The sequence below is a fragment of the Rattus norvegicus genome, chromosome 1 (genome assembly GCF_036323735.1).
Source record: "Rattus norvegicus strain BN/NHsdMcwi chromosome 1, GRCr8, whole genome shotgun sequence".
Classification (NCBI taxonomy): Eukaryota; Metazoa; Chordata; class Mammalia; order Rodentia; family Muridae; genus Rattus; species Rattus norvegicus.
Genome location: NC_086019.1, coordinates 6,931,012 through 6,946,804, shown reverse-complemented (window position 1 = coordinate 6,946,804; position 15,793 = coordinate 6,931,012). Strand labels below are relative to the sequence as shown.

The window sequence follows — 15,793 nt, the reverse complement described above, 5'->3', positions numbered from 1 at the left end:
CCATTGTGTTACATAGTACGTAGAATGGTCAGCAATTAATAGAGTTTTTGTCACAGTGCTTACATTTCAATCAAATTTACTCTATTTAAGTCATACCATTTAAATATGAAAGGAAGGCTACTCAAAAAGAATAAACTGCAGACAAAAATTCAATGAGGAAGGTAAGAGCTTTAAACCATGGACCCCATGCATAAAAGAGAGTATTCTTCTTATCACATAGAAATAGAGTATTCTTCTTCTCATAAAGAAATAGAGATGGTGCTACAGGAATAGATCCTTGGCACACAGAAGATGTTGGGGAACCTCGTTATTAAGGTAGCACTCCCATAACCAGATAGCTTTCTGAGCTCTGCACAAAATTGGGGGCCTCTTTATTAGTGGGGCTTTTCTGTCTGCCTGTCGTTGTCTGGAGAGTGTTCCTGAACTCAAGAGGCTGGCTTTGTCTGGCTTTGTCTCAAAAGTGACCTTGTACCAAGTTTGCAAAACTGCATAACTCTGCACACAAACACCACTCTGGCTTCCTGCCTGCATGATATTAGGTGCTGTATTATAACCAGTCAGCCTTTCCTGCTCACTTGATATCAGGATTCACTATCCCTTCCCACCCATACTCCTGAAAAGCCCTTATACATCTATCCCTAGAACAATAAAATCGGCTCATCTCACTGCAGCTGTCTCCGGAAATTATTCTGTACATATTCACGAGACTGTCAGAACCCCGTTCTTAGTCTCTTCTCCTTTTGTCCTCTCAGGCTGGTGGCCACAGCCTCTTGGGGTGAAAAGGAGAGGCCACAAGAAGAGATAAGAGAGGAACAGATTTTAAATGGTCCTAGTACAGCAGGTTGTTGATGAAGGAGCTGTTTCCTGATGTATTTTAACAACAGACTGACTTCCCACACTCAACAAAAACCCTCTGTAATATGCTACATCTCTACAATTAGCTGCCAGCACTTACTGCAAATCTGCAAAGATTTTATTCCAGGGAGTGTGGTTTGCACCTCTCTGGTGCTATTCTGGACCGTATCAATAACAGAGCATAGGGGTAGCCTGTTTCCTTTCTAGACAGACACAGAGCCTCACAGTTCAACTGAATGTTACTGGCTGATCCTCAAGATATTTAAATACGCCAGCAACTGTTCTTATGTGTTATTCACATGCACCACAGTTTTTTGAAATATGTATTAACTAAAGCAGTAGTGTTGTTAGGAAATTGAGGATTACCTCAATCTGTAAGAGGTCTGCCGTTTATGTGCCACACAATGGAGAAATTTCTCTCTTAACAGTGGACTGTTAAGGTGTACTTAGAAAGATGTCTAAATTGTTCACACGTGAAGAACAGACTGGATTAAACACTAGAAAGTCAATTAATAGTAAGAGCAGTAGCATAGACTTCATTAAATGATCCTTCCTTTTTCTCTCCAATTGCATGTATGAGTCCATTTGTATTTTAATACACTGAATAGAAAAAAATGGAAGGGTTATATTTTTCTGTGATACTAGCAGAGAGAATCCTTATGGGATGAGAAAAATGTAGTATCAGAGGAAACAAAGCATTTGCAGATGCTCGGCCTGAACATGGGTAAGACGAGGCTATTCTGAAGCTTATCAAAAATTCTCTCTGGAATATGTGTATAAAAACAACAATGCCAACCAACCAGAGCTTCCAGGGACTAAACCACTACCGAAGGACTATACCTGGGGCTCCAACTGCATATGTAGCAGAGAATAGCCTTGTTGGAGCACCAGTGGAGGGGAAAGCCCTTGGTCTTGCCAAGGTTGGACCCCCCAGTGCAGGAGAATATGGGGGAGGCCAACAAGGGGAATGTATAGGAGGAATACCCATATGGTGCATGGGGGCTTATGGACAGGAAACTGGGAAGGGGAATAACCTTTGAAATGTAAGTAAAGAAATATATAATAAAAAATTAAAAAAAAGAAAATTTAGCTGCCTAAGTCTTTAAGCCAAATTGAGGCCACTGTCGACTTGGAAGTTGGTATTTTAAAAGTGGCCTGATTAATCTTCCTTCAATAAACCTAATACTTGGCAGTGCAAAGGGATACGAATGTCATTTTCTTCACTTGATTTGTTAACAATACAAAATAATCATTGACCTTTCTATTTAATCATAATGACACTATCAAATTGTGTATTGAACATATAACACTGTCAAAGAAAATGAAGCAGTAGAGAGACAAATGCCAAGACATGGAAAGAATTTTTCCCCCAGAGAGAAACATATTAGTAATATTTTCCAGAATTCTCCCTATTGCATGAGAAAGTAAAACACTGCTAATTGTACTTTCATTCTGGCTTTGGAAATAGCCAGATTTTTCAAATCAAGGACTTTGATTTGAAAAAGTCAATACGATCAGATTTCTAGGCACATTGGTGGGAATGGTTTACTAAAACGGTAAGTCCGGATGCCAATAAAGTCACACTTTACTGGAAGTAGTATTTCAATAGAGTGTCTCTATATTGCAACTTGGGATGTTTAAAGTAGGTCAGTATTCTATAAAAATTCAGAACAAACACACATGAAGATGGTTTGTCTTTGCTACAAACATCACCCTGTAGTGCAGCCTCACCAGTCACTGCTCAAGGCTTCTGCGTGCATGCGTAGTGCTAATTGGCAGGGAATACCTTCTTGTTCATGCTATTCCTGTCTTTGCTGGTTATTGCTCTTTGAGTAGGTAACTACAGAGACTTAGAGAGCTTACCAAAGCGTTTCCTAAATCTTCATTCAAAGAAGTAGGACCCAAAGCATGCTGACTAGGCATGGTTTTACAAATAATGTTAGTATGCAGAGTACACTATGTAAAAACTATGTAAAATTAGAATTAATAAGTAAACTTAGCCAACTAGGTTGATCTATACCCACGATCACAATCCTGGAGAGGCAAGGCGGGATCATTTCTTTAAAGCCAGCCTGGGTTGCATAGAAAACCCTGTCTCAAAGATGAACCATGCATGGTAAAGAAGAAAGTGAAACTTATCAAGGTTTCAGGACACAGAAATGTCACATAAATGGCAATAGTATATCTACCTCCTATCCCAAGACAGAATTTTAAGGATGAAAAATGTGCCAATTATGGTGAAACCAGAAAACCAAATACTTGGGACCTGTACCATCAAAGGTATGAACCATGAAGGTATACATGAAGGAAATCCTAAACTTCCTAAGCACAAAACTTCTGAAAATGCTCTGTGCCAATGTCTTACAGCAATGACATAGATATGTGATTGTGAAATGTCATTTACTGCACAGTAAAGACTTCTGTATTTTACTGTAGGTGTATTTTACTGTAGAGAATTTTGAGTTTTATTTTATTTGAATAAGGATTTCACAATGTAATCTACTCTGGCCCAGAATTTACTATGTAGGTCAGTTAAGCCTTGAAGTCTCAGAAATATTGTGAATTAAGAGAAAATTCTCAAAGATTGTAACTTCCTTTTGCTATACAGAGCCACAAATACTAAGAAAACAGGAAAGCCTAGGTGCTAGCAGTTTTATTTGGAAGAGTGTGAACATTTTGTCTTGTGAACATTGCTTAGAAACACTGTCAAGATTCTGAGGTCTTTCTAAGACAAATACTGGCAGGCCAGTCTTCTTTGTCCTGCTGATGGATTGGGTGCCAAAACTTCTCAATAGTAAGCATCTGTGGACATCTGGAATAATCCAAGGAGGACACTTTAAACAGAGCTTGGGAAGATATTGGTTCACAGCTCAATGTCCTACCTTCTACTTCCTGTATGATCACTGGGTAGCCACTGAAAGTGGAAAGGCATTTAGATCTATATTACACCCTGTCCTTTCCTCAACTATAAAGTGGGAAGGCTAATGTCTTTCTGACATATATCATATACTGAGTATTATAACATAAATCCAAAATTGATAATTATTGTTATATACTTGTCATCAAAATTAAATAAATGTAAAATTAGTCAAGATTAATCAAAGTATTGAAGACCATACAGCATGCACACACGTGTTTATATTTTTCTGTGTACATATATGAATCAGAGCCATATTATAATCAGTAAATAGGCATAGTTGGAATCTTAGGCTCCAGAACATGCATTGGTTTCCCTAGCTTGTCTCGTTCCCACTTGCGTTCAGAAATAATTATCTTTCCCATTCATTTTCATCCTGAAAAAAAGTGACCCATTTCGGATAAGTTATATGATCGCCCTAAATAGGGATCAAATCGAGAGCACTGATTTCATAGATGTCCAAGAATAGATCCTTCCTTGGTGCTGATGTATGGTATGAGGGACCACTTGACAACTACTGGGTTAAGACGGATCTTACTGTACATCCCAAGAGGCCTCATTTCAAAGACTTGGCAACTTCTGCAAAGGTTATCTCTGCTCTCTGTCTAATCCAGTGCTGTGTATTCATTTTGAGTGGGTGGAGTTTCAAATGTCCCTTTGAGCTTCCCTAATTCTTGGATTCCTCTTGGAAAAGTTTAGTCTGACAAATAGTACTTCAAGTAAATTCCACTCCTAACACTGACATGTCATGCAAATCTGGAAGATGGATTCAAGTTGGTTGAGTCCATAATTCTGCACTTTACTCTCAGGGTTGATACACAGCGTCTCTCAAATTTCAACTTCATCTAAATAGACCATTCTTTAAATAGAGCTCTAGGACTTTCTATTTTCATTCCAAGTTCAATGCCAAAGTCAAAATTTCTTACTGGTCCTTTTAGATGCTCTAAAGTCCTGGACTTCCTGATTCCCTTCAGCTAGATCGTAGTCAGAGGGAATCTACAGAACCAAGTCCAGGCTTCCCAAAGACTGCTGGTGATGTATCCAAAGTCAGTTTTGTTTTCTGAAATCGTTACTTTTATTTCACAAAGCCCAGTGGCCTCCCAGTTTTTCCTGGATATCCATGTCCAAAATGAAGATTTTTAATGTGGACATAACAATCTAACATTTCAGTTTCTATGAAATTAGCTGGCAACTGGGGCAGGTTTAGTCACCCGTGACAGGGGTAGAACGAACTGCAAGGCTTTCAAAATTTATAAGGAACAAATCGTGTTATAAGATTCACAAGTGAACAAGGCTCAATTTGATGTAGAATATGAATTCCCCACCCAGAAATTCCTTAGCAAAGCACCTGCTGATTGGAATATACATTTTAAATGTAATTCTTCTAAGTCTGGGTTTCATGTCCCTAGAGACGAGAACATCATAGAGTCACCAGAACAAAACATTGGAGGCTAGACATTGAATAAACTGAAGTAGCATGAATTGTAGACCATCAAAACAGATGCAAAATTCTTTTTCTGGTACCATGAGATAGGGAGGTTTGTATTATAAGTACTTGTGAAAGAAAAAAAGTTTTCTACTGCTCCTTGATGATTTATTTCATAAAAATCTTAATTTTGAACTCTATGCTGTTTACTCTATAACATAAAATCTTTACTAAATAAAGAAGGAAACCAGGAAATAACTGTTTTCAGACAGAATATAATAGTCGGTCACAAGTACAAAACAAGCTCTGCTTTCCCCAATGTCATGATCCCTGTCAGAGTCTGAAGCCCCTGAAATCACTGAGCACTGGGCTCTGGATATTGAGGGTATAGCCCTGACTGGATTCTTATTTGTCACCCTGGTAGTGATCTGTTTTTATTGTTACAGGAAATGAAAGCTTGGAAGAAAACTATGTCCAGGACAGCAAAATGGGATTTGTCATCAATGCCATCTATGCCATGGCACATGGGCTGCAGAACATGCACCATGCTCTGTGTCCCGGCCATGTGGGCCTGTGTGATGCTATGAAACCCATTGATGGCAGGAAGCTCCTGGATTTCCTCATCAAATCCTCTTTTGTCGGAGTGTCTGGAGAGGAGGTGTGGTTCGATGAGAAGGGGGATGCTCCCGGAAGGTAAGGTATCTCTTGAACCTTGAGCCAGACAAATGCCAACTAGGGTTCTGTTTGGTGCCATGGTTTGGGAGTATCGAAGATAAATTCACCTAGACAGATAAAACTAAGAGCATACCCATTTTGAAAAGGCCAAAAGACTCCATATTTAACTCTAAGAACCCTGTACCCTGCTAGCTACCCCTACACCAAGAAATCACCTGTCTGTTTCCTCGGGATGCCTGAGACCTCCCTGCTATACCTGGATAGCAGGACCTTCCAAAAGCACTGTCTGCACCAGTCAGCGACATCACATTGATGGACACATGCTACTTTCCTCATGAAATATTATGCCTATTGCACCTGATTAATATTATGTGACAAAATCAAAATCCTCCATGTACATGTTTATTTCTCAGGGTAACAACATATGCTTCTGTTTATATATCTCAAAAAAGAAAGAGTGGAGGGTCTGAGGTCGGGGATTTGGTTTGTAGTAGTTTTCAAAAAAACAAGGAAATTAAAAGAATATATATATATATTCATGTAATTTTCTATTGAGTCATTTTACACACAATCTGTTCTGCAACATTTGCTTTGATGCCATCAGTGAGCTCATGCATAGCTGGTACATAATGGATGTGTTCTGTATGAAGATTAGCTGGATTCATTCATACACATTTTCCAAAGAAAGAGATAATAAGAATGGCAGAGGGATTGAAATCCTTACCAGGAAAACTGATCCCTTAGGTGAAGCCCAGTGTGTCCATCATGCAAGCCCTGCTATCTTCCAGAGTGAATGTTACAGAGTTTAAGATTCCAAGGGAAACATGCTCTATGCTAAGGAGAAACATTAAATTAGTTAACATTGATAAGTTAAGAATTTCCTTCTCTGACAAATCATGAGTAACTCTCCAAGTTAGCCTGTCGCTAAATGTCACCCAGAGAGTAAGTGATAGAGTCACACATGGAGATAGTGTGATCTGACTTGAGGCCTTGTCATGGCCTTGCTACATCATGCTGCTCTTATCTAATCCTAAAACTAGGCAAAATTGCTGGAAGCTTTCTTTGTGTCATGATACAACTACTGTGAGAAACTTAGCATGGACGTGTCAAGTTCTACCTGTGGAGAATCCCTTGTGGGGGCTTAATGGAATCTTCCCATAAAAATCCAACAGCTGAATGCAGGGTGAATATTACATCTTTGTCAACAATTAAAACCATGTACTATAGGATTCCTTCCAAGATGCCAGCTAGGTGCGGTCAGATGCTGATTGAAATGTGAGTGGTTTATATAACCCAGGGCCTGGGAATGTGGGGAATCTGTGTACTTTAGGAGATGATATCAGGAGAAATGAAAGGATTGGAGGTTTAGAAGAGAGATTGTCCACCCATCTAATCCCACTATTGTAAACTTGAGTCCACTGGAAATGAGGTGCAGTAGAGGGTTACACTTGCTTTGTAAAAACCTTCTTCATGATTACAAACAGTAGTAATGGTAAGGATCATGATGATGATGATGATGATGATGATGATGATGATGATGATGATGAAATAATAGCAGTAACAGAACCAAGACACACATGGAATTTATTCAGTGTTTAATTAACGCAGGACTGGAGTATTTTCACACTCACTAAACACACATTTCCTTCCTGCTTTCCTACTTTTAAGTCATGCAGATCATCAGCTTCTATCTAGTTCATCTTTAGTTGCATTTTAATTTTGGAGTCTTCCACTCAATCCCTTTTCGTGGCATCATTTCCCCCGCATGAAGTGGGTCAACTTAGTCAGTTCACCTTCCCCCGCCCCCATCACCTCCCTTTGGCTTCTAGCTGCTGTCATACTATCATGTGCTTTTGGTCCCTCTAGTAATTATTTCAGTTAATCATCGCATAGATTAAACTGAATTCAGCTTGTAGATTTCCTGTAGATGTGATTTGCATAAGGATACCTCAAATAAAATGTAGCAACATACCAGGAAGAAACCTTGATGTTTAAAACAAACAAACAAACAAACAAACAAACAAAAAACCAAAAATGTGGGTGGGGCTGTGTTTATTATTTACATCCCAGTACTGCAAGGTTTTTTTTTTAGTAAGCCTGAAATTTGATATTTCAAAGTTTTTTTTTTCCTGTTTTTTTTCCCAGCATTTGGAACTTTTAAAGAATGTGTTTTCATGAGAAAATATTGTGAAATTTTCGGTTTCTAAATGCTAATGAAGTGTGAACTGGCTTTCTTTATGAAAGAACAAACAAGGATGTGCTAATGAGAGTCTCCAGTCTTGGAAGAGTGACTTATAAGGATGGTTTAAGCTGGCACCTTGCAAAGGCATCATTGGAAGCTTGTGAGAAACGCCACATTCTAATATGGAGTAAAGTGCAGAAATTAATGAAAGGGAAAAAATGGGATGATTTTTTATTGAATGGTCACAACAGGTTCACTGCCATGAGCTCCAAATGTAAAGATATTGGAGATGTAGATTGGTCATTGATCCCCAAATGAGCGTGAGCCACCAGCTCACAATTAGTAGTCACTTAGCCTTCACTCAGAGATACTCTGAAGTATTCTGATAAGCCTCAGAAACAAGGGTGATGGTAAGTACCACCCAAAAGCTAGAGCAGCAAGAAGATAAATAATGAGTTCTGGGAGCATTAAGTTTTTCCCACTAGGCAAGGGGAAAAAGTTACTTTATTTTCCATAAAAGTTACTTGATTTTCTTTCAGGAAACTATTTGTAGAAACTGTTAGAATCTGGGTGTGGAGAAGCCTGGAGTTTCCCTACGGGTGATAGGACACATCTACACATCAAGAAAGGGTAGTGCAATGCCAGTAAATGGATAGTTATTGTCTAGTTAAGGAGGTAGGCCAGGTACAGCCAAGAGATTTCCGAAACCAAGGCAGGCTGAGAGACAGTAGCTGTCCACGGTGCTGAGAATGAGAATGACTCTGACATAGGTTCAAAGAGACACGTATACCAGAAGGCAGGGACATGGGATGGGAGCAGAAGACTGCCCCGGAAGAGGAATATGTGCTGCTTAATTGCCATCTAGTTTCTTGGGTCAAATATAAAGAAGCAAAGAGGCATGCTGACTCTTGTAGTGCAGCAGGTTAAGATCTGTGCATAGCACTGTGGGAAATAATGCCTCTGCAGATCCAGGAAGAAGCCAAGCATAGAGCTTAGGCAAAGTACCCCATGTTATAGTTGGGAAAAGAGGAAGATCACTAGAGATATTGGAAATGAATGGCTATAACAACACCATCTTTCTAAGTATCTTACATAGTAGAACTTGCCCGTATATTAACATGTTCCTAGAACTAGAAATATGAATGATCTTAGACAATGCTTTTTATCCCCTCCAAGTCTTAGCTGTGGGGATACAACAAGATAGTTTGTTTCCCTTGGTTTACAAGTAGTAGACATTTGGTTGATAAAAATCAGAAGGCTTGGGACTCTAAGATCAAGGCATCAGCACATTTCGTGCCTAAGAAGGGCTTTCTTTCTGATTCATCAATGGTTCCTTCTAATGTTGTCCATATGTACTAGGAAAGTAAGACAGATTTCTCTAGCTGCTTTTGCAGAGGCAAGAATCCCAACCATGAAGGCTCCTTTCTCATGATCTATCACTGCCCAGTTACTTTGGATAAGGGTCTTAGCAAATGAATCTGGAGAGGATATAGACATTATCCTATATAGATATTATCCTATATCCTATATAGATATATAGGACCTATGCATGTGTCCCAATTAGAAAGTAGTTTCTGCTCTTCTTATGTTCCAAAATCCATATAGGAACCCCAAAAGACTACAAATAACCCTAAGTATTATAACTTACTATTAAAATATGAGACAAGGCTCCAGCTCAGTCATCCTGATGACAAGTCCTCTCTTCTACCAATTATGTTGCCAACTCTCCTCCACTGTAGCCCTGGAGGAAAATGTATTCCGGCCCCCAGATGATATTTTTGTGGCAGTAAATATTTCTTGAGGAAAAAGAAATAGAAAGATACACGATGCTATCCTTACTACAGGAAGATTTCAGATGTCGACTCTGCCTTTGCGCAGCATGTAAAGCTTCTGAAATAGCTGACACCAATAGTTCAGTTCCACAAATGTTTGCCTCAGTCAGAAGAGAGATCTCTTTGAGTGTTGCTGTACATAGTAATAAATTGGCTGGCAAGATAGTTTTACAGGTAAGGGTGCTTGCACAATAAGCAAGAGGAGCCAAACTTAAATCCCTGACACACCAGGGAGAGTTACTCATAACTGTAGCCCCGACATTGGGGTTAGAAACAGGAAGATCCAGGGTGCTCACTGGTCAACCTACTTAGGACAAGCTTCTGACTCAGTGCAATACTGTGGCACAAGGCAGCAAGGTAGAGATTGATAGAAGGAGATGCCAGATGTCATCTTCTAGACTCTACAAGTGCACATGGGCACCACTCCAGCATTCATATACATGCACTGTACATCCATGGAGCACATACAGCATACATCACATAACACACACACATACATCATATAACACACACACTCACGCACACACACACACTCACGCACACACTCACACACACATTCACACACTCTCACACACACACTCACACACACTCACACACACACTCACACACACTCACACAAACTCACACACACATTCACACCTCTCACACACACACTCACACACACTCTCACACACACACACACACACACACTCTCACACACACACACATTAAGCTCTAAATGACTTTACTAACTAAAAGATCCCACTTTCAGGTTCCTTGCTCTTCTTGCACTTAGCGAATGGTCTAAGCTTTGTAATGTCTCCCATCTTTAAAATTTTCATTGTAATGAAAATGGCAAGTGAAAATGGTATAAAAAGGGAATGTGAAATAAATGTAACCGAGTATGGACATTAATGTTCTCGTGGGGAGTACGAACTGTTACTTGTTCAAAGGGTACTTCATGCTTTTAAAGAGTTGATCAACTAAATACATACATTATTACCTTTTGAAGTATAAACAGAAAAATGTTGAGAGCAATAAATCATTTGACAAAAGTGAATTGATCTAGAGACATTCTATGTGAATCAGAGGAAGTGTTCAGAACACACTATAAATGTAACAGTCACTGGTGCTGGGATGTGACGATCCAAGCTTTGACCTCTTGTCTCTCACTAAAATCCATTTACAAGTTACCTTTGTTTTCTCTCTCAGGGAAATATCCGGTGAGACTCACCTGTATTTGTTTTCTATGTTAGGTATGACATTATGAATCTGCAGTACACAGAAGCTAATCGCTATGACTATGTCCACGTGGGGACCTGGCATGAAGGAGTGCTGAATATTGATGATTACAAAATCCAAATGAACAAAAGCGGAATGGTACGATCTGTGTGCAGTGAGCCTTGCTTAAAGGGTCAGATTAAGGTAAGGCACAAATGCATCCCTAGATATTACTTGCAAAGAAGTTCACCAACTTTGCAACAGCAAAGGAAAGCATAATTTTAAGCAAGATTATCCAGAAAGAGTACATAGAGGGCTGCTCTTATGTTTAGCTAGAAATGCAAAGAAAGGTAGCTGACTGAGGTAGCTATTAGGTTAGGATATAGGTTTTTAGATATTTATATAGGCATATTTTTATGACTTTAGCTATCTAGATATTTGGTTAGGAACTATGAAAACTACTGAAGTAGTTTAAGGTTTTATTTTAATAGCAATGACAGACTGGGGACTTCCATATAATGTAGGCAGCAAGGAGATGAACAACGGCATTAAAAATCGAAACAGAAGTAAGCGTGGAAAGCAGTCATTGTGCTTAGTCATAGTGGCAGCTATTACTAAAGAAAGCTCTGGGGGGTCTAATGCACAGCACAGATTGTGATGGATGTGTTAATGAATTTCTCTGTGGCAGTCATTACACGATGCATACATATATCAAACCTCTGTGTTGCCCAACTTGTAACGTTTTGGCAATTGTTTTAAAATTAAAAATTTAGAAACGGAAGTAAATGTGGACATTAAAGCCAGTAATGTCATTTAGTCATGGTTCCAGCTATTGTCTACAGAAGGCAAAAGCTAGACAATGCCAAGAACATGGCTAAAGTGACAGTCACACGGATAAGAGAAACCAAAACAATGCAGATACTGTGAACAGCATTGCTCTTTCTCCACCAAGTGCTTTGGTTCTCCCGAAATGGATTATTTTTAAACAAAGAGAGTCTGCAATTTTTAATTATATGCAGAGACTGTCAGGGAAGAGAGAGTAAGTAGCTGATAATTTTACTATCTGCAGAACACTAGAGAAAATAAACACTAAATACCAGATTTCTTGACGGTTATGCTGGAAAGAATGGTCACTGAAGAGGGATTGGATACATGGCTTTAGGTTCAGGCTTTTTACATTCTGGCTGGATGATCCAGGAAGCAATGGAGTATGAGGGAGGAGGGGTGAGCTGGCAGGCATGCAGCCCGGGTGACCTAATAGGTCTTCCCCAGCTCTAATTTGCTGTGATTCATCTAAGGAAAGCAGACAAGCTGTCACGTAAATGTCACAAGGCACAGCTGGGGCTGGAGTTGATCTTGTATGAAGCTCTGGACCCCTTCCTGTACCATCAGGATCCTTTGCTCTGCCTGAAAGCTGCAGACTGAGTCCCCCCCACCTTCTGCAGAGGTGACCCAAAGTATACTGAGGAATACTGGGTATGCTATGTCTCCTGAGGACAGAGCCTCACCTCAGACTTTCTGTGGAGGATTGGGAAGCCTCCTATGAACTGTTAGAAACGTTGGAAGGTTTGGAACCTTTACGAGCATGACACAGCTGAGAAAAGTTGTCAGGATGGAACAACTCTTGGTGGCACTAGCTACTTTGAGGAAATAATTAAGTTCTGAGAGCAACTGTAATCATTATCTTGTGTTTACTCTGAGGATGTTACCTTATGACCATTTGTACTCACGGCAGCTAGATACATGGCGTGATAGTGGGCTCTTATTAGGACCACCACGGCCATGGTTAACCCTTTAGATTATGGGTATTCGGGCTGGAGAGATGGCTCAGCCGTTAAAGGCTAGGCTCACAACCAAAAATATAGATTATGGGTATTCTAGTTTGTCTGTGCAGCACTGAAGTTTGTGCACTGGAACTTAGTCCTCAGTGTGATGATGTGGAGAGGTGATGGGACCTTTAAGAGGTGGGACCTATGTATAGGTAAGTCTTTGGGGACATCACTCCTAAAAGAAATTACTCATCATTTGTTTCATGCAGTGATTTATCAAAACAGCAGTGTGTTGTAAGGTAAGGTCACTAATGTGCTTAGACTCTTCTGCAAGCAACCAGTCACTTTGTCGTCATGACATAGGCCAAAGAAGCCCCATGAGCAGCCAAACAGTTTGGTCCTAGGAAGTTGCAAACTAAATAAATCTCTCTTGTTTATAAATGTTGTAGCTTCTAGTATTTTGTTTTGGGAACAGAACATGGGCCAATTCAGTGGACCACATTCTCCAGGGAGCTGATCATTGTTTGGGTAGTGTAGGGCAAAGAAGACTGATGGTTTCCAGTCTGTATAAAGATATTTCAGTTGTGTAAATGTGACTCCACCCAAACCACCATACACAAGCTAACAGCTCTGCTTCTCACAAGACATCCACTTCTTGTCTAGATGGAACTCTTTCCCATGAGGACATCTGGTGGTACTTGAGAGAATGTCCTTTGATATCCAGAGGCATCAAACTTCCCTTTGACTGTTACTATGAAGTATCAGACCAATGAATCCTTAGTATATTGGGATCTTTTGTTTGGTTAGTTGCTTTTGGATGTAGATGAAGACCAGAACGTTGGGTAACTCAAGTCATATGTGGGGAAAACAGAGAAGGCCCAGCTCAGTGTCTTTCTGACTCTTTTCCAGTCTGAGGGATACTGAGTTGCCTACAAATGACTACTACAGAACTGTTAATAGAATGATTTTATTTTTCAGGATACATGGCAGGGGAGAAAACTGGCATGAAAAACATCCCTTTTCTCAATAATTCACCATATTTCAGATCCCTTGAAAGCCCCTACTTACATCTGTCTTTAACAGGCTGTAATTGAATCCTCAGATAGCATGCATATTTCAGTTGAACATTCCAGAAGAGAGGCCCTCTTTTTTTTTCCTCTCCAAGTTCAGAGGTGAGGCTGCTGCATATATCTGTCCACCTAGATGCTGCCTTCTTTCTGAAAGCATTTCTGTGTTTCATCCATATGATGTTATCATGGGAGAGCCTAGTAATCATGGCTGAGCCATTACAGGGTACTCACTATAAATGCAAATCTCTCAGGGGCCAATTTTAGAAATATTCTGTACTCTGCAAGATAAAAATATACTGCTCTCAGTAGCACCTGGATGGGGGAGATATGTGTTTGTTTCCCATAAACACCTTGGGAGGTAGAGAAACAAATGAAATCTGCATCTCATTACCAAAGAATAGCACTTATATTCTAACACCACTAATTTGCCACCTACCAGGTCTAGGATACAAAGTTAGCTCCCAGTAGCCATTGTAAAGATCCTGAAAAGGATCATAAGGCATGTATTTGTATTACTGGGAAGTGAAGCTTTTTTTTTAAAAGGCAACCCCTTCTAAACATCAAATACCATAAATGCTAAAGCTATGACTTCATACTTTTTCTTAGAATTCATAAAACTTTATTAGAATAATTTTTTGATGCTATTAAAAGCTTATTTTCTGCTACTTATCTTTAGAGATATGTAACTTTTAAAAATAATATCTTATGGGTGCTAATGCTTTCTTGGAAGAGCCAATTCTGGACAAGATAAATAAAATAACTTTATTATTATTTCTTATAGATCAAGTCAGGTCAAGAGTGTATATGGCATATAGTTTAGCAGAGGTTATTTAATATAGGGTACTTGTTATAAAAGCATAAGGGGATACCGTGAAAGCTCCAAGATGAGAAACAGTGTGACTCTATCCCCTCTCTTATTCTAGAAGGACCTTCAAAGGATTTGGAATCTTGTTCAAAGATCCTCTTGTGTTCAGTGGGGTGGAGAGAAAAAAAAATACCCTGTTTTCTGTGTTCTTGTCCGTTGTATTTCTTGTGTACCAAATGAACCCAGCGGAGAGTAGGGAAGAAATCTCACAGGTTTTGTTGACCCATAAAACTACAGTACACAAGCCTTCAGTGGCAATTTGTTATTGGGAGATGCTGTCTGGACAATTAAGAACAAAGGAATGGAGGAAGTGAGGTCTGAAGGAACAGGAGTGTGTAGGGAGTCATAGGAAGGTTAGAGGGAAGAAGAGGGAGGGAAGAAAGAACAAATTCTCAATTCAGGGTCACCCAGCAAGTCCCTGTCTGCGTACAATAGATTCCGTACAAGTTACTCGTTGAAGTGACTCTTACAGAGGAGGTGTTACTGGCCCCGCTTTATAGATGACGGACCTGAGACCCAGAGAGGGTTGAGTCCCTTCCTCCTCAGTTCTTACATCTAGAATGTACCAAAGCTGGGCTGAGAGCCAACCCAACGCTCTTATCATCCCACGGCCACATGTTGTTCGACTCTGTTGTTATGTGAACTGGCATGTTGCCTCTGAGTGTGGATTTCAATTTCTAAGCACTGGATTTTCAACAGTTCACAATAAAAAACATAAATAGTGATCCACTTTAAAAATACAAAGAAGAGAGTGTCCAGAATTAAGGAAGTGAGCTTTTGTGAAGGAAGTGTGTGTGTGTGGGGGGGGGTTATTATAGAGACAAAGAAAGTGCTAGAGAATGAAGGCATTTGTATAGATTGCTTTTATAGAATTCCTGCTTGAGCTCTCCCTCTCCTCCTTCCCCCCTCACACCTTCCTTTAAATACATATATATATATATATATATATATATATATATATATATATATATATATATATATATTGTGTTTCCAAGACTCTGC

The 15,793-nt window shown here is 39.6% G+C and overlaps 1 protein-coding gene across 4 annotated transcripts in view; it reads left to right on the top strand.

The window, feature by feature from the left end:
• Window positions 1–15,793, top strand: part of Grm1 (glutamate metabotropic receptor 1) — a 394,906-nt gene that overhangs the window by 326,643 nt on the left and 52,470 nt on the right. For all 4 annotated transcript variants that reach the window (XM_017588777.3, NM_017011.2, NM_001114330.2 and 1 more), the window contains exons 5-6: window positions 5,645–5,891; window positions 11,123–11,291. In XM_017588777.3, the coding sequence (XP_017444266.1) occupies window positions 5,645–5,891; window positions 11,123–11,291 (416 nt within the window). The remainder of the gene's footprint in view (window positions 1–5,644; window positions 5,892–11,122; window positions 11,292–15,793) is intronic.